General features: G+C 41.6%; 1 protein-coding gene across 2 annotated transcripts in view; it reads right to left on the bottom strand.

The window, feature by feature from the left end:
• LOC126163178 (coiled-coil domain-containing protein 137) overlaps window positions 1-19,441 on the bottom strand; it is a 56,234-nt gene extending 36,793 nt beyond the window's left edge. For both annotated transcript variants that reach the window (XM_049920130.1, XM_049920129.1), the window contains exons 1-3: window positions 19,249-19,441; window positions 15,396-15,687; window positions 4,141-4,488 (exon numbers count right to left, since the gene is read on the bottom strand). In XM_049920130.1, coding sequence (XP_049776087.1) covers window positions 4,141-4,488; window positions 15,396-15,687; window positions 19,249-19,325 — 717 coding nt within the window. In that variant the 5' untranslated portion in view covers window positions 19,326-19,441. The remainder of the gene's footprint in view (window positions 1-4,140; window positions 4,489-15,395; window positions 15,688-19,248) is intronic.
• Window positions 19,442-19,886: the final 445 nt, after the last annotated feature.

Below are 19,886 nucleotides of genomic sequence, written 5' to 3'. Positions count from 1 at the left end.
CGACTCTCCACAATTCCTGTCCCTTTATCACACGGTGCCCTGGTCATCACTATTGATGCCGCCTCCCGCTACATTAACATTCCTGATGGCCTTACTACTATTCAACACTATCTTTCCAGATGCCCTATGGATTCAAAACCAACAACCTCCTTCCTAGTCACCATGACCAACTATATCCTCACCGACAATTACTTCTCCTTTGAAGGCATTACCTACAAACAAATCTGGGGTGCAGCTATGGGCACCCGCATGGCACCATCCTATGCCAACCTATTCATGGGCCATCTAGAGGAATCCTTCCTAAAAACCCATAATCCTAAACCCCTCACCTGGTTCAGATTCACTGATGACATCTTTGCTATCTGAACTGAAGGTGAGGACACCCTATCCACATTCCTCCAGAACCTCAACAACGTCTCCCCCATTTGCTTCACCTGGTCCTACTCAACTCAATTTCATTCTCCGCCAGGGTTTTGATTACCTCTCGTCGTGCCCTGAAATGAGAAATGTCCTGCCCACTATATTTCCCACCCCTCCTACAGTGGTATTCCACCGTCCACCGAACCTACACAATATACTCGTCCATTCTTACACAGCCCCTGTTCCCAATCCCTTACCTCATGGCTCACACCCCTGTAATAGACCTAGATGCAAGACCTGTCCTATACATCCTTCTACCACCACCTACTCCAGTCCGGTCACTAACATAACCTATCCCATCAAAGGCAGGGCTACCTGTAAAACCAGTCACGTGATCTACAAGCTAAGCTGCAACCATTGTGCTGCATTCTATGTAGTCATGACAACTAACAAGCTGTCTGTCTGCATGAATAGCCACCGACAAACTGTGGCCAAAAAGCAAGTGGACCACCCTGTTGTTGAACACGCTGCCAAACATGGTATCTCAATGACTGCTTCACAGCCCGTGCCATATGGATCCTTCCCGCCAACACCAGCTTTTCTGAATTGTGCAGGTGGAAACTTTCCCTGCAGTAGATCCTACATTCCCATAACCCTCCTGGCCTCAACCTTTGTTAAGCCGGTATTGCACGACGATCTGCCGCGAATGGTACTGGTCTACCGCGACAGCCATCTAGCGGTAGAATGGGTGAAACTACGAAAATTAGCAGACACATTATCTGCACGCAGTTTTTTTTTTTTAGGTAGACTCTTATATACTAGCTGTTTGTGAAAGGATTTTTTCTATTGATAGCTTCGTATTCTAGAAATGAAATGGTGCAGAGAGGAATTAAGCGTCTGAAATCAGGCAAACAGCGAGGAAAGGTATATGTATGACCCACTGTATCATAATAAGGTAGTCGGAAATCGTTTCTTTCTGAGGAATATGCATATAACGTTATAAGGTGATTTTCGATTTGTATCATAACGCCTCAGTTTACGAAAGTTCAGGTTTGATTTAATTGCACGTCTTGCTTGATTACAACATGCCAGAAAAGAGAAACTGGCAGTGAAAGGGAGAAAGTCCTTGCAGTTTGCCTCAGTGCGACAGACGAGGACTGCAAAATTCTGAGTATAGTCCAAACTTGGAAAAATAACACGTCACCTAAGTATTGGTCATTTAATGCGTTGCAAATTTCAGTGCATACATCCACAACAACTTTTGAAATGGTGGGCTGTGCTACTCTGTGGCTAAAAGCCAAACTCTTAAAAGATTCCCCATTCGCCAGGAAACGTAATGTTACAACCAGCCAGCAACATAACAGGGCGTTCACCGGTATTTTATTAGTGATCTAGGCTGGAATGATCACAAATCATAACCATATAATTCTTACTCTCTAGAAGGTGAGATAGCCTCCCTCATGACTGTGTCACACTTTCTGTTTCCATCTTCTATGATAGACAGCAGCTTTTCGAAACAGGCCATGTCCATCCTAACGAAGTTCTGAAATTCTTGCGGATCTTCGCGCCTCAGTTCTTTCATTAACAGTGAATATATTTCCCTGCCTTCCACCCTTCTTGTCAGCCAGGGTCGAACCCAACAACGTTTGACTTTTCGTTTTCGTCACCGTTCTGCCCTAATCCAAAGATTTACTGTCACTGCTAGGGCAATAGCTCCAAAAACAAGTAGATCCTCAATGTGCAATATGCTGTATAAATGTAAATTTTGATACACATATACCTGTGTAATGAAGTGTCGTAATCTAAAACTGTTGCGTCTGTAATTTAGAACAGTACTAACCTACATTAGAGAAAAACTATTACTTAATACATAATGGTAGAAAACAATGTCTTTATAAATAGGAACGTTGAGTTCACAAATAATTTGAACGTATGACGCTTCAGTGTATCATACAATCGCCCTTGAGTTGCACGCACGGTAGAACGAACAACTTTACAAGACATCAGAACATAAGACATCTATTTTATTTTCGCGCGTACAGTCTGCTGCTGCACATGCGCGCTAGGTATATCCCGCATGGATGGTGTAATAGGTCGGAAGTGAACTAGTTTGTAGTTACAGGTATGCACGTTAGGGGTGTTGATGCATAGGTGTTCGGTTTAGGCCCATCGTGTAATATGGGCTTTAGTCACTGACCTCACCCAGCCAGCCTCTTCCCTGTTCCCATTCCACCATTACACAGCCGTACTTAACCCCCTCCCCACCTCCTCTCCGGCCCCTCCATCTGAACTGCAGCCCTTCACTGCCCGCCACCCCCAACATACTATCCCTCCCCCTCCCAAGCCCAGCCTCCTCCTTATCCCCACCCAGTTGCCACTCCAATCATGCGCGGGTGCTGTCTGAGACTGCAGACGTGTATGCAAGTTGCGTTTGCATGAGAGTGTGTGTGTGCATGAATGTATGTGTGTCTATTGCTGACAAAGGCCATAATGGCCGAAATCTATAATTGTGTGAATCTTTTTGTTGTGCCTATCACGACTCAGCATCTCCGCTATATGGTGAATAGCAACTTCCCTTCTCTAATACTGTTACATTCTTTCATCTATGGCAACGTTTGTCGATATGAAAAATGCCGAGCTGCACTGTGGTTTGGAATCCACATTAAATTGGCTCAGGAAGTCAGTTCAAAGGTCAGTGGAAGGCAATTGCATAGCCCTGCCAACAGGACCATGACTAGTAAAGCACTTTGGTGTTCAAAACAATCTTCAAACTGATGACTGCTTTCTTACAGAATAAAGTTGGCAGTTTACACAATACCAAGTATTTCCATAGTTAAAGGCATAAAAGAGACTGAAGAGCCTCCAGCTATAAAGCATGACTAACATCCTAACAGGAATTATTTATGTAATTATAAACATTTCATACTTAAGAGTGAAAGAAGTGCTACAAGAATAAAGTTTGGAGACACTCTCTGGTTAACTCACTTTCTGCAAATGTACCTGAATAGTGACACAATCTTACATCAATTTAAGCAATTTTAACCACAGATAGAAGGTGAATAGTCCTTGACATACAATTTTACCTATTTATTTTACAAACATTCAGGTAACATTTATAACCAATACAAAACTTTTATATAAATCAAAAATTAGTAATAACACACAGGCTGCAATGCAATGTGATCTCGGCAATGTTTTCAGAGCATAAATAGGATGTGAATAGCTGTACGTTCCCGTAACTAAAAAAATTAAAAATGACCAAAAGACAAGTTTTTAATGACAAGAAGACTTTCTCTCCAATTAGCCTAATTCCATGAGAGCCTACCAAGTGCTTGTGACAACTGCTGAAGAGAAAAGATCACAAATATAGCTATGCAGAAAGACAATGGAAAAATACTTCTTAAGAGCAATCACTCTAAACAAGAGTGAGAACACGAGTTGGTGTCCAACTCCACTGCTCTCGCCTGCAGTGGGACCAGATTGCAAAGGAGAATCTAACACTATACAACTCACACAAAAAATGAGGAAAACATTGATATTCTTCTTTAAAATTCTCCATTTCACACATACCAAGACTTTTAGAAATGGAGGACACAGACAACGGTAGTACAGATCATCATCTTTTATAAGGATCTTTCAAGTCAGGGATAACTATCTGAACTTAAACAATATATCCACCACATACAATATAATACTGTCATTAACAGTTGAATGAACTGTAGGAGACTACAGAATAGAACATTCTGCTTTGTCTCTGTGCAGCAACTCATTACAACTTACCTTTGATTCCAGTGGATTGCTTTTGATTCCCTTTGGTGCTTTCAATTGTGGAGGTTCACTGACAACCTCTCCAAACTTCACATTGTCCTTAAACATGTCAAAATCTCTTTCCATATCACTGTTATTCAATTGTTTCCTCTCCAGTTTCTTTTGCCGCCTCCTAGCTGTTTTCGACAAACTGTCGGTGGCATTTGCACTATCATTCTTTTTCTTCTTTTTCTTTGCTGCATCAAACTCAAGAATAGGATCCTTTGGTTTCTTCACAACATTAACCACTTCACCTGTATCTGTATCTCTTATAACATTTACTCCAAATTTATCCTCAAACTGGGATTCTTTTACTACTTCCTGAAACATATTATTGTAAATATACATATTTGCATTGATACTTACATACAATGAGAAAAGGCATTGCACTTTGTTCTGCTATGTATTTCTGAAATGTTACTAACTTTGTCTTTTTCAGTTACAGTTCACACTGCGAAACATACAACCCAACAGCTACCCAAAGGCAACAATCTGCAGTCATAGTGATACTATGGAAGGCAGCTACAAGTGCAACAAAATTTGGGTGTCTGTGGGGTTGCATGTACTTAAGACCGCAAGCAGATAAGTGGTTGCCTTACATCATTTTTGCTTATTGTTTACATCCTGCAATTTCTGTTATTCATAAACTGTATTGAAAATGTAACAAATCTACTCAACAAGCATTACACAAGAAAACACACAAAAGATGTGGAAACATGCATGCTTACAAAGGCAGTGGCTCTTTTTCCTGGCAGGTAGGTTGAGGGGAAAGGAAGAAGGATGAAGGAAAAGGAATGTGAAATTTAGAAAATGGGAAGAGTCATGGAATGAACAAGATGAGAGGAAAGACTGATTGTTGGTACCTGCATCAGATGATATCTGAAAATATGAGAACTTAAATGTGGAAGATATGGCAATCTGCAAGACAAATTACTTAAAAAAGCATCATTAAAGAATCAATACATGTGTAAAAATAATGTCTTACACATGGTAAACAGATGAAGGGGGACAAGAAAACAAAATAAAAACAAGTGAAGAAAAGACATAGGTACTGAAAAGAAATGCCGAGACCACAGAAATAAATATAAATTGAAGCCAGATCAGTGGCGAGAACCAATCACATGTTGTAAAACCAGTTCCTACTGGTGAATTTCTGAAAACTGGAGTTGGGAGGAAGAGTCCAGAGAGCATTTGTGATGAAACAAGCACTGCGGTCACAAACCATGTTGTAGAGAATGCTCTGCAACATGATATTGTGTGCTGCCATTATATGCCCTCTATCTATACCCATTCATCCTTACTGATAACTTGATTGTAGTCATACCAATGTAGAAGATTGAAAAGCTGGTACACAACATGTATCGTTTCACAGCTAGCTCTTGCTTTGGTAATATATGTTCTGCCAGTTACAGTACTAGAGCAAGTGGTAGTACAAGGGTCTATCAGGCAAATTTCACAGCATGGACAGTCACAAGGGTAGGGAAGAAGTGTAGAAGGAACACTGGGTCTGACCAGAATATTTTGGAGATTGGGGGACGACAAATAGCTATCTAGGTGAGGCGGGCAAAATATCAGACAGAATGGGTTTAATTTCCAGGTATAATTTTAAGGAGTCATAGCCCTATCGAAACAGCTGATTAACGCATTCAGGATGACGACAATAATGACTAACAAGAGATGCATTCCTAAGTTGTTTTGTGAAGGAATCAACAATATTCGGATTTGATGTAAGGGCCCGGAAAATGTTCTTTTGAACTAAGAACATGGGATAATTACGTAGGCTGTCGTGGAAACTGCGTTGTTTTGGTGTAAACAGTCTGCATCTGAACAATCACAAGTAACACAACAACCATTTCCTAGATAATCTGAAATACGCCCCCCCCCCCCCCCCCGCCCATTCCCACCACACACCTTGCTTTCACCACTGATGCCAAATCCTCTACATCAACAATTCCCCATGTACCTGCTCTGCCAACTGATGAACATTATCTCAACCAGCACCCAGATGATTCCCTACATATGCCTGCCCACCTTAATCAACTTCATACTTACCAATAACTGTTTTACCTTTAAGGGGCATACATACAATGTACAGAACAGGGATATCGCCATAGGATCCAAGATGGCTTCTTCCTATGCCCACGTGCTTGGAGGGGCTTTCCACAGATTCTTAAGACTTCAATCCTTTGTTTGGTTTACATGCATTGATGACATTAACTGCCATATGGATTCATGGTGAGGCTGGCCTACTGAAATTTTTGGTATCTCTAAATACATACTCCCAAATAAATTTCACATGGTCCTATTCCACATCTCAAGCCACTTTCCTTGATGACCAATGGTCAGCTACACACTTCTGATAACATTTAACCTACAAGCAAACAGCAGTACAGGCATTTTCACAGTTGCCATCCTTTCCATGTCTAACATTCCTTCCAACAACCTTGGCATTCAAGGCAAGTACACTTCTTCAGATGCATACTCTTTACAATTATACACCACCATTCTCAACTCAGCCTACTATACATAATTATTCCACCAGTCTAGTTCAAAAGTACATTCCCAGACCGTCACATCCAATAATGATACTGATGATCCTTCAAAAAAAAAAAGTTAGGAGCGCACCCCTTCCTTGTTACTCAGTACTATCCTGTTATTCAATATATTAATCAATTATTTCAACAGCACTATGTCCCCCCTAAGTCATGTCCAGAAATGAAGTGCATACCATTTGATATTTCTCCCAACCCACCTAGACTAGCTATTTATCAACCCCAATCTCTGGAATATCCTAGTCACCAGTACATCACGAGAAACTTACAGAGCAAGCTGTGAGCAGGAGTGCATGAGTGTTGAGCATGATATCCAAACTATTGCCACACGGCGGAGAATGGGGAGTCAAATGGACAGTCCAGTGAGAAACACAACAGCCGCTGTCACATGTTCGTCAGTCAATTTAAATGTACAGCCAGTTGCACGTATCGAATATTATTGCTAGTGAAACAAAGATGCACACTTTCCACAGTATCTTATTAACATATACTTCTACATTTTTCTTAATTTACTTTGTGAGTTGTTATAGAAAAATGACGCATTTTAAGTTTAAGATTCTTGGTTCTCTTGCATTTTTTCCCCTTAACCAGAGTAATTCTATTTTTACATAGTAGACACCGCATGCAGTTTATATTGTGGTCAGACAGTGAGTTTCCCAGGGGCGTCTTCTTATTTTTCACTGCAGAGGACAATTGTTCAAAAGCATACATAGAACCGAACATTTATTATTATTGTAACCACCTGTTTGTGGAAATGAGGAAATTTATCCTGAGGGATATGTGTGTAGAATTCTAAGATGTTTTTCTTGTACTGATATTTGTCTTTTTATTTTCTTTTGCACTGCAGGTCAATAATTTCTAGTTTTAGTTCAGGACAAGTCTCTTCAATATTTGCTAAATATGGAGAGGAGAACAAATCAAAACTAGTTTCTAATGCCATCAGATCTTGAACACTTTGCACAAATTCTTTCTCCAGGGATACTAAAATATGTGAACACCAGAATGAGATTTTCACTCTGCAGCGGAGTGTGCGCTGATATGAAACTTCCTGGCAGATTAAAACTGTGTGCCCGACCGAGACTCGAACTCGGGACCTTTGCCTTTCGCGGGCAAGTGCTCTACCAACTGAGCTACCGAAGCACGACTCACGCCCGGTACTCACAGCTTTACTTCTACCAGCACCTCGTCTCCTACCATCCAAACTTTACAGAAGCTCTCCTGCGAAACTTGCAGAATTAGCACTCCTGAAAGAAAGGATATTGCAGAGACATGGCTTAGCCACAGCCTGGGGGATGTTTCCAGAATGAGATTTTCACTCTGCAGCGGAGTGTGCGCTGATATGAAACTTCCTGGCAGATTAAAACTGTGTGCCCAACCGAGACTCGAACTCGGGACCTTTGCCTTTCGCGGGCAAGTGCTCTACCAACTGAGCTACCAAAGCACGACTCACGCCCGGTACTCAGAGCTTTACTTCTACCAGCACCTCGTCTCCTACCTTCCAAACTTTACAGAAGCTCTCCTGCGAAACTTGCAGAACTAGCACTCCTGAAAGAAAGTTTGGAAGGTAGGAGACGAGGTACTGGCAGAAGTAAAGCTGTGAGTACCGGGAGTGAGTCGTGCTTCGGTAGCTCAGTTGGTAGAGCACTTGCCCGCGAAAGGCAAAGGTCCCGAGTTCGAGTCTCGGTCGGGCACACAGTTTTAATCTGCCAGGAAGTTTCATATCAGCGCACACTCCGCTGCAGAGTGAAAATCTCATTCTGGAAACATCCCCCAGGCTGTGGCTAAGCCATGTCTCCGCAATATCCTTTCTTTCAGGAGTGCTAGTTCTGCAAGTTTCGCAGGAGAGCTTCTGTAAAGTTTGGAAGGTAGGAGACGAGGTGCTGGTAGAAGTAAAGCTGTGAGTACCGGGCGTGAGTCGTGCTTCGGTAGCTCAGTTGGTAGAGCACTTGCCCGCGAAAGGCAAAGGTCCCGAGTTCGAGTCTCGGTCGGGCACACAGTTTTAATCTGCCAGGAAGTTTTATGTGAACACCATTCAAAGTCTTTGTCAACAATAGCATCTTGCACGGATGACATTTTAGGAAAATGGGTGGGATTTCCTTTTACCAGGTGCCATTTTTGCACCCATCGCTTTGTGTAAAAAGGAAAGATTCCTTGTATATGCACTGAGGTGTGAAGACAATGGCAGTGTTCTGCAACACCAACTCGCCAATGCTACTATTAGATGGCACCGTGGTCAAAACTGACCACCCCCATGAGTAAAAGCATGAGCTGGTGTGGGTGCTCATGCTCAAAATATGAGTTGTTAAGCCCTGCTCTACACACATTTCCCTACTCCTTGCCTCCTAATCCTGTGACCAGCCCCACACTTGCCCAATGCATCGTCCTACCACCATTCCTGTAACTGACGGGATACATACTCTAAGGGAGAGCCACATCTCTCCCTCTCCTTTCTCCTTTCCCTCCCCCCGCACAGCCTCATGACTCCACACTTAGCAGCCCTATCCTCTCCTCATCATGTCCCTAATCAGTCGCACAGCAGCACAACAGCTTCCCCTTCCCATTCCATGCCATGCCACGCCACCTCCTTAACCCACTACCCATCCTGGATTGCTGCTCCCCCTCAGACTCAAGTGCAGCCCACAATAGGGCCTAAGCGATTATGGACAGTATTCATGTCTGTGTGTGTCTGCGGGGGGAGGGGTGGGGGGGGCTGCACGTGTACACATTTGTTTTCGCTTCTGAGGAAGGACTCTTTTGACCGAAAGCTAAAAGTTAAGTAATCTTTTTATTGTGTATGTCCGTGGCTCTACGCCTCCTTTATGAGGTGTGAAGAAACCTGTCCTTTTCATATTGTTGTTATCCATTCTAGACTTTCCATTGTTTCATCATTCTGGTACTTTCCCTGCCTATTAAGGTTGGAGCCCTGGATGCCTGGATTTATTAAACACTTCGAAAAGCAGTACATATATATATACATACTCTGGAAACACCAGTTCAGCATGGAGAGGGATTTGATGTACCAGCATTACTTTGTCATCTCCCCATTCCATTTACAAATGGTATACAAGGGTGATGTACTTGAGGACAATGTTATGGAAATGGAAGAGAAGGTAGATGAAGATCAAATGGGAGATACGAGACTGCGTGAAGAGTTTGACAAAGCACTGAAAGACCTGAGTCGAAACAAGGCCCCCACAGTAGACAACATTCCATTAGGACTACTGACGGCCTTGGGAGAGCCATTCCTGACAAAACTCTACCATCTGGTGAGCAAGATGTATCAGACAGGCGAAATACCCTCAGACTTCAAGAAGAATATAATAATTTCAATCCCAAAGAAAGCAGGTGTTGACAGATGTGAAAATTACCAAACTATCAGTTTAATAAGTCACAGCTGCAAAACACTAACACGAATTCTTCACAGACGAATGGAAAAACTGGTAGAAGACGACCTCGGGGAAGATCAGTTTGGATTCCGTAGAAATGTTGGAACACGTGAGGCAATACTGAACATAAGACTTATCTTAGAAGAAAGATTAAGGAAAGGTAAACCAACATTTCTAGCATTTGTAGACTTAGAGCAAGCTTTTGACAATGTTGACTGGAATACTCTCTTCCAAATTCTGAAGGTGGCAGGGGTAAAATACAGGGAGCGAAAGGCTATTTACAATTTGTACAGAAACCAGATGGCAGTTATAAGAGTCGTGGGGCATGAAATGGAAGCAGCGGTTGGGAAGGGAGTGAGACAGGGTTGTAGCCTCTACCCGATATTATTCAATCTGTATATTGAGCAAGCAGTAAAGGAAACGAAAGAAAAGTTCGGAGTAGGTATTAAAATCCATGGAGAAGAAATAAAAACTTGGAGGTTCGCCGATGACATTGTAATTCTGTCAGAGACAGCAAAGGACTTGGAAGAGCAGTTGAACGGAATGGACAGTGTCTTGAAAGGAGGATATAAGATGAACATCAACAAAAGTAAATCGAGGATAATGGAATGTAGTCGAATTAAGTCGGGTGATGCTGAGGGAATTAGATTGGGAAATGAGACACTTAAAATAGTAAATGAGTTTTGCTATTTGGGGAGCAAAATAACTGATGATGGTCGAAGTAGAGAGTATATAAAATGTAGACTGGCAATGGCAAGGAAAGTGTTTCTGAAGAAGAGAAATTTGTTAACAGCAAGTATAGATTTAAGTGTCAGGAAGTCATTTCTGAATGTATTTGTATGGAGTGTAGCCATGTATGGAAGTGAAACATGGATGGTAAATAGTTTGGACAAGAAGAGAATAGAAGCTTTCGAAATGTGGTGCTACAGAAGAATGCTGAAGATTAGATGGGTAGATCACATAACTAATGAGGAGGTATTGAATAGAATTGGGGAGAAGAGGAGTTTGTGGCACAACTTGACAAGAAGAAGGGACCAGCTGGTAGGACATGTTTTGAGGCATCAAGGGATCACAAATTTAGCATTGGAGGGCAGCGTGGAGGGTAAAAATCGAAGACGGAGACCAAGAGATGAATACACTAAGCAGATTCAGAAGGATGTAGGTTGCAGTAAGTACTGGGAGATGAAGAAGCTTGCACAGGATAGAGTAGCATGGAGAGCTGCATCAAACCAGTCTCAGGACTGAAGACCACACAAACACACACACACACACACACACACACACACACACACACACACACACACGTGGGGAAAAAGGGTTGTTCTTAATCTGTTCCCCCTTGTAGTCAACACACACATACGTTGGAGGACATAATGTAATTCTTTACTGTTATTGGAAAAGCTCTCATAATTCTAAGAGCACGACTCTCTACAATGCAAATCTTTCTTGTGATGTCCCCACTGGAATTTGCTGAGCATTTCCACAATGTTTCTTAAACTGACTAAACCAAATCCATGACAAACTACACAGCTATTAAGCTTCCTGGCAGATTAAAACTGTGTGACAGCGTGAGTTCAAGTCTCAGTCCAGCACACAGTTTTAATCTGCCAGGAAGTTTCATATCAGTGCACACTCCACTGCAGAGTGAAAATCTCATTCAAGAAACATCCCCTAGGCTGTGGCTAAGCCATGTCTCCGCAATATCATTTCTTCCAGGAGTGCTAGTTCTGCAAGGTTCACAGAAGAGCTTCTGTGAAGTGTGGACGGTAGGAGACAAGGTACTGGCAGAATTAAACCTGAGAGGACGGGTCGTGAGTCATGCTTGGTGAGCTCAGATGGTAGAGCACTTGCCTGTGAAAGGCAAAGGTCCCGAGTTCGAGTCCCAGTCCAGCACACAGTTTTAATCTGCCAGAAAGTTTCATATCAGCACACACTCTGCTGCAGAGTGAAAATCTCATTCTGGTACAGAGCTATTATCTGAATCTTCCATTAATACAACCTGATAAAGATCCTGGATTGACAAACAATGATCAAGACTTAGCCCATCAAGTGTTTTCTTAGTGATAACCCTGAAAGCGAAGAATTATGATTGCTCTCAGTCTGGCATCTGTTTTGCTCATGGAAAGACTTATGCAGTTCTGCCACCACAGTTTTGTCATCACTTCTGAGGCACAGAGTAATTCTTCAGTCAGAGGACGAGTTGCTAGAAGTGACAAACACGCTGCAGTTACTAAAACATATTGTCTGCCTTGAAATAGCTGCTGATATGAGAAAGTGCAATTTGTGTGACTCCTGACTGGGCAACAATGATTTCTTCTCCTGCAAGAGGACCCACCAGATTGTGTTGCTGCTGCTGCTATATGACTATTAGGTATGACACATTTTGTAAGGGAACACCTAACTTTCTAGTTTGGCTAAGGTCTTGCCCTGTATTTTACGTAACAGATAACCAGTACTTGGATACACTGTATAATATCCTTTCCCTATCATTTTGGAGATAATGAATCTCATATAGGCTTGGTATTTACTGTGACATATGAAACTAGTTGTCTAATAATGACTATATTCATCAAGCAGCATATAGTGGTTTCACGATGAAGCTATTTCTGTTTTATTTGGTAATGCACAAAATGTCTAATGGATTGTAAATTTTTGTTCCTTGTCAAGCTATACACATCTTTTGCACAAGCATTATTAACTTGGCCACTAGCTGGTTATGACCCAACCTTTCCCATTTTCACGGTATTTAAGATTTTCTTACATGATAACTACGAAACCTGTTCTGTTTAGTATTTTTGATAGTTTTTTTTGGCTTGGGTGCTAATTATCACTATGTCTATTGCTGCAACATTTTTTTTTTTAAAAAAAACCACCACATTACAATTTCCTGAAATGCCTAAAGTGTGAAACAGGAATGGCAAACAAAATAAAAGTTCCAACTATGCAAAAACATTTGCATTTACGACAATACACAAAACCAGAGGTAAACTTCAATACATTGCAGTTTTTCCTACTATACCAATAACAGTTTTAATATTCTAAACAAAAACAAATACAAAGTGAGTTCATTTGAGGCTGCAGTGACAAAGAGCTTTCCAACTTAAAATAAATTTATTATCTCCAGGCTGTTGGAGGTATCAAGCCTGTAGAATCTAGCACATGGGACACTTCACTCACAATCAGGAAGCCAAATGGTTCCCTTCGATTTCAAGGCTCAATCACTGGTCGAAACTTATCCTATCGTCCGGATGGAAGACCACCTTACCACACTTGCTGGTGGGAATACTACTCAAAGACTGACCTAGTCAATGCTTACCCTCAATTGTCCTTAGATGAGGTATCTCAGAATACTGTTGTCATCGACACATTTTTTGGATTATAAAAATACAAGCGCCTCCCTCTGGCATTGCCTTGAACACCGTAATTTTTCAAATTTATCAGGAACAACTGACACGAGCCCATTCCAGCTTGTGTGAATTATCTGGATGATATCATTGTTACAGGATCCTCTTGCCAGGAGCATTTGCAAAACCTCCACACTCTCTTTACAACCCTGCTGGACACAGGTCTGCATTGGTGTTTGAGGAAGTGTTGATGGTATCTGAGGAAATGAGAGTGGACTATCTGGGGCATTAGTTCACCAAGACAGTGTCTGGTTTATTGATCGAAATGACGCTGCCATCGATTCCCTTCACTGCCCCAGGAACTTACACTAACACCTGACGTTTTTGAGCAACGTCAGCTACTACTCCAAGTTCCTCCCCCAATCAGCCCTTGCTATGCAATCCCTCAACACTTGCGTAAAAAAGAAGTGGCCTACAACTGGACCCTTGCCTATGATCAGACTCTTACCCAATTAAAAACCATGCTGAAATCCACCCCTTCTCTCCTGAACGTCTCTCAGTTGTGGCGGCTAATTAATCTGTCTATGGCATAAGAGTACAAATGAGGTTGGCTCCAAACAGCCAATTGCACTTATGTCCAAGAGGTTGACTCCTGCACAGTGCAACTTCTCACAGATCGAAAACGAGACACTGGTGACAGTGTCTGCTGTTAACAAATTTCAAGTCTACCTTTCCGGAGCAAAGTTCTCCCTAATTACAGATCACAAGCCATTGGATACATTATTCTGGCTCCAATCCAACATAACGGAGAACAATGTTCTAATGCCGACGCCTTGTCGCATCTACTGCTGCTTGTCATCCAGTTACTCTCTTTGTTCCTTCGTCACATCTCGGATTTCTCTATCCATTGCTCTTGGTCTTGTTGTCATCACTGTGGCAATGACTTTGCGTAGCACCTCCCTCTAGCGTAGATTGTCTGTCCTTGCCCTGGTCCATTGTCTTGTCCACAGTCCGTTTGTTGCATTTCGTTTGCCTACCATTAGTTTGGGTTACTCTTCAGCAGGCAGCTCTCCCAACAGTGGGTTCCTACATATCCCCATTTCTTCTACAGCTCCAACATGCACACTGGTACCATGCTACCTGCAGATACAGCAGGAAGTGTGAAGTATTCGAACTTTGACCTTGTACTGTAGAGTAGTTAAAGTAAGATGATCCTTCTGTTGGGTATACAAATGGTCCCTAGTCCAAGGGCCATCCAAAACACTTGAACCTATCTTTCTATCACCAATAGAAACCAAGGTGTGAACCCAGGAAAAATTCCATTTTTATGTGTGCCGTTTTGGAACATGTTGGTTGTGCATGCTGTTGCATGCATACCAATATCTCATGAATTTTCTGGATTCAACATCTCACTCATACCGAGGAGATGCTAACATAGATTTTCAGACAGGCAACAGGGGGATCTAACAGAGGCATAGCAACAAGGCTGTAGTCCTAAAGTAACTGCATATTGATTTAGTGTATTTGTTTAGACACTGACCTCATACCTGGGTGGATGGATGCTCATGCTCTGTCCAGCCAGGGTTTAGGTTTCCCTTGTTGTTGTTTTCTTTTTTTTTCTTTTTTTAAACAATCTCTTCAAGCAAATGCCGGAATAGTTCCTTCAATAATGCCACTATTGACCACCTGCTCCCTCCTCATTAAACACCTGCGTATATTCATATGTCTTAATGTACGATTTAAGTTCTCTCTTCAACTACTACTATTAATTTTAAAAATGTTAGGTAGTCTATAACACAAGTCAAAATCAACCAAATTCAGTTTTCCAAACTATTTACAGTGCCAAGTTAGAAATGAGTATAGCTCTCACTGGAACTGGTCAAATCAACCACATGCGAGCAAAATTGCAAACAGCATATCATCATATTTTTTTAAAATATACATACATGACAGGCTTGCTCTATTCGACGTAAGAAGTGGAACTCTGATTCACCAGGTCTCTGAATCAGATGTGGCACAGGTTTGTCAGGCCGCGTCATACCAGGTACTTTGTAGTCTTTTTCAGCAAGGACTTCGGTGTCTATAAGCCACTCCCCACCTTTCCGCTTCTTCCTCTTCTTCTTGCGCTTGAATTTTCCTTGTTTAACATCATCTTTTAACTTCATAAGACGTATTAAACTTTTTGGAACACTCTGATCATCTGGTTGAGTTGGTGGTGCATTGACTTTTGCTGAAAGACTAAAAGAAAAATATATTAAAATTAAACTCTCACAATATATGAAATAACAGCATATGCAGCTTGGCTCCAGCACCCAGAGACAGTGGCTGTGTGTGTGTGTGTGTGTGTGTGTGTGTGTGTGTGTGTGTGTGTGTGTGTGTGTTTTTACTCCTTTTCACTGTATCTGTCTGCAGCTGAAGCTTCCTATATGCAGTGAGTACAAATCTATCCTTTCTATATTGTACATATTAGTAGTATTAGTTTTATTCATATCTGTATTTTCATTTCCACATAATACACAATGACAAACTATCAACTACAGGATCCAAAAGCTCAGCTACGAAACAACAACTCACACATATCTTCAACATTGAAAGGTTACTAGTATTGCACAGTGCAAAAAGTGCATTATACGCTACATCTTTATTTTTGTCCTTCATATGTTGTGGCACGTCCTCAGCCTAATATATATTCCCATCTCAATAGCCCGCATCTCATGGTCGTGCGGTAGCGTTCTCGCTTCCCACGCCCGGGTTCGATTCCCGGCGGGGTCAGGGATTATCTCTGCCTCGTGATGGCTGGGAGTTGTGTGCTGTCCTTAGGTTAGTTAGGTTTAAGTGGTTTAAGTTCTATGGGACTGATGACCATAGATGTTAAGTCCCATAGTGCTCAGAACCATTTAAACCATCTCAATACTCTCTCTGGTCAACTGAAAGTCACTCATTTCTCGGAGTCAACCTAATGTGCAGTACCAGACATAGGCTTTAACCTGTGATGGAATTTGTTGTGTTAGGTGACATCACGGTTCCCAGCTTATTTTGAATGAGTGTGGCCTCAGTGGCGTCAGACTACAGTCATGTGTGTGTGTGTGTGGGGGGGGGGGGGGGGGGGGGGGGGGGCAAACACACGCGCTCATGTTTAGATGTTTGTTCTTTCAGCCAGCCTAGATGCATTTTGTTTAGTGTAAGAAGTATCGTCGGCCCATGTATGTTCAATTTGCTTGCATGATTGTGTTTTGTTTGTATACAGAAATTGGTGTTAATCAAATGATGTATGAATTTGTGTTTTGCTACTTGTTGCAGATAATAGTACTAATTAAGATTGGTGGACATTGTGGAGCTACGTTTCTTGCTATTTCAGTCAAGTTAGGTTTTGAATAATAGTTAGACCAGTGAATTTTGTTTTTTTGCTATTGTGGAGTTGGTTCTAGCAACATACGTCAAACAAAGTTTTCAATACGAGCTTTTGGAGTGAGCTGTGATGTTGTCTTCATTCAAGATGTATAGGTGAAGTGAAACTTCAGATACCAATTCTGTGGAATTCATGTGACGTTGGCTTAGGCCTACTGTATTTTTTAGTAAGTTTTTGTTTGGATAGCTCTATGTGTTTTATATTAGGAATGTCTTTCATTTTGTTTGTCCCTGCCCCAAATCCCTAATTCTGGAAGTTTTCCCATTAGCCTCACGTTGTTCTTTGGATCATTTTGTTTATATTTTATATACTGACATTGTTTTCGTCTGTTCACATCTTGAATGTGGCTGTCACACTCCATAAGAAGAAAAATCTTGACATTGTGGTTCTAAGCTGGCAGGCGGTATCAGAACCTTCACTTCTTCCAGTTCTGGTATCCATCTCTATTGCAAGATCTTTCACCATCCATGGCTTGAAAATCCATTTCAATTTGAATTACCCTCATAAAATACCAAAGCACTTAGAGTTCCTCTATCTGTCTGTTTCAGGAAACTGATTACAGGAGACCAGGCGCAATTGGTTTTAACTGTCATGACACGGAAACTTTTTGTGATACAGAATAAACTAGTGGGAATGGGAGCACCACCATATAGGGCCTAACCCACAGTGACATATTATTTACTTCAGTCACTTTTGTTGTCAGAGGATGCCGCCACCACTGCTATTTAAGCCATCATCACTTTTGAATGTTCTAGTATTTAGTATACTTTATAAGTTGCAAAACACTTAGAACTACAGTATTTACAACAGGCAAAAGTGCTAATTTGTATTCACATACAACAATGAAAGCAGATATTCCAGGCTACAGAAATTAAAATGAAAGGTCCTCGCACAAGCTACACTGCATTCCCAACTGCCTCACATTTATCACTGTTGACCACATGTACACAATTTGCACTAAAATAATTGGATATTTAGCTACTTTGCAATTCTAAATTTCTGAATTGACCTCGTTGCTTAACTTATTTGTCGAAAAAAATAGTGTTAATTATGGATTTAATAGAGGGAAACATTCCACGTGGGAAAAATATATCTAAAAATAAAGATGATGTGATTTACCAAACGAAAGTGCTGGCAGGTCGATAGACACACAAACACACACACACACACACAAAATTTAAGTTTTCGCAATGAACGGTTGCTTCGTCAGGAAAGAGCGAAGGAGAGGGAAAGACGAAAGGATGTGGGTTTTAAGGGAGAGGGTAAGGAGTCATTCCAATCCCGGTAGCGGAAAGACTTACCTTAGGGGGAAAAAAGGACAGGTATACACTCGCATGCGCGCGCCTTCTCTTGCTGCGGAAAACAGCCGCACAAAGAAACTTTTTACGATCTAAGGACCTGTGGCCCTCATGAACAACACTTTACAATCCAGTTAATTAAATCAAGCCTCACACCTTAAATAAAGGTCTCAAAAAATGGAATTAAGACACCAACTGCAAAGAGAATATAAGTCATAAGTTAAACTTGTTTGCCAAACCAAAGCTCAAATATGGAATCCAAACACAGAATCTAAACTACAATTAGAGTTCATTGTAGCTAATACTGTGCTAAAAGTGTCACTTCAATTATATGAAAAGAATAGACTGCTACTCACCATAAGGATGACACACTGAGTTGCAGGCAGGCACAATGAAAAGGTTGTTATACATTGAGCTTTCAGCTAAGGCTTTCTTCAGACAGGAAACACACACATATTCACACAAGCAAGCACACCTAACGTGCACATGACCGAAATCTTCGGCCCAAATGCGAGTGTGTGCAATGGGAAGGGGGAGGTCTAGCAGGGTACGGGGGGGGGGGGGGGGGGGAAGTTAACTCTGCCTAATAGACCATGCATGGATTGATGGTGGCAGGACAAGGATGCAAGGCTCAATGTTAGGGAAGGCTGTGAGGAGCAGGGGGAGTGGAAACCGAGAGGTGCAGAGAGGGGGCAAAGACGGGTGGTTGGGTTGGCAGACAGCGGCACACAATGAGGGTGAGGGGACGTGAACTGGGAGAATTTATCATAATAGCTAGTGCGATATTTGAGTCCTAATAGAATATGAAGCAGTCGTTACATTTTTATATAACTTGAATAAGGAGTAAAGTAATATTCACGAATCTGCACGTTCTGAAATAGCACTCTCAAGTGCAAACAATTCTGTTTAGTTATCCTGTATGATGCCGGGAGCTCTACACAAAGTTTGTTCAACCTGTACGAAGGATGTCGGTAAACTCTGTGGTAATAAAATGCAATCTTACAGTGCCAGTACGATTCTCTTAGGTATAGTGCCGGTGTACCCACAGCAGTAAAATTTTAATTGTCTATTAATTCTATTTCCATAACTCACCTCTGATTGCGTTTGGCTAACTGCTGCAGTGGATCTTTCACTCCTTTGTGTTTCTTCCCTGGAATTTTCCTCCCCATTATGCGTGTTGACACTTAAGAACAGTTAATGACATGCCTTAATTAAATCAGCGTTCCAACACTAGTAACTTAGTACGTAAACAAATCGGGAACTCGACATGCACGAATCACATATAACAAAGTTCACCAGCTTGAAGATGTCACACTCTTTCTACGTTATTTCTATTGCGAAGCAGTACGCAATCCGGCACTAACAACCGGCGCCAAACATGCATCTGGCGCCAGCGATTTTCACTCGAGACGACCAGATTTCTTCTGGTTTGTTTTCAATACGCTATTAATCTTAATTAAAAGATGAATCAGCGATGACGAGCATTTACATTAACTCTTAGCTTCACATCTGGGAATGTGTGTCGTCGTACAGAATAGAATAGTCGTCCTTAAACTCTTGTATATGTAATCATTGTTGTCACAAGAAGTTCATATGCAACACATGTTAAAAATTAAGTAGACAGATTAATCAGGAAGTGAGGAAGCATTAATAAGCATAGTTGAGGATGGAATTTATGGACCTTTTGCTAGAAGAAGAAACAGGTTAATGGAAACAATGAAAGTTTCAGT

The sequence above is a fragment of the Schistocerca cancellata genome, chromosome 2, assembly GCF_023864275.1.
Source record: "Schistocerca cancellata isolate TAMUIC-IGC-003103 chromosome 2, iqSchCanc2.1, whole genome shotgun sequence".
Taxonomy (NCBI): domain Eukaryota; kingdom Metazoa; phylum Arthropoda; class Insecta; order Orthoptera; family Acrididae; genus Schistocerca; species Schistocerca cancellata.
The sequence above is the reverse complement of the archived record's forward strand: the minus strand, read 5'-3'. Positions and strand labels throughout refer to the sequence as shown.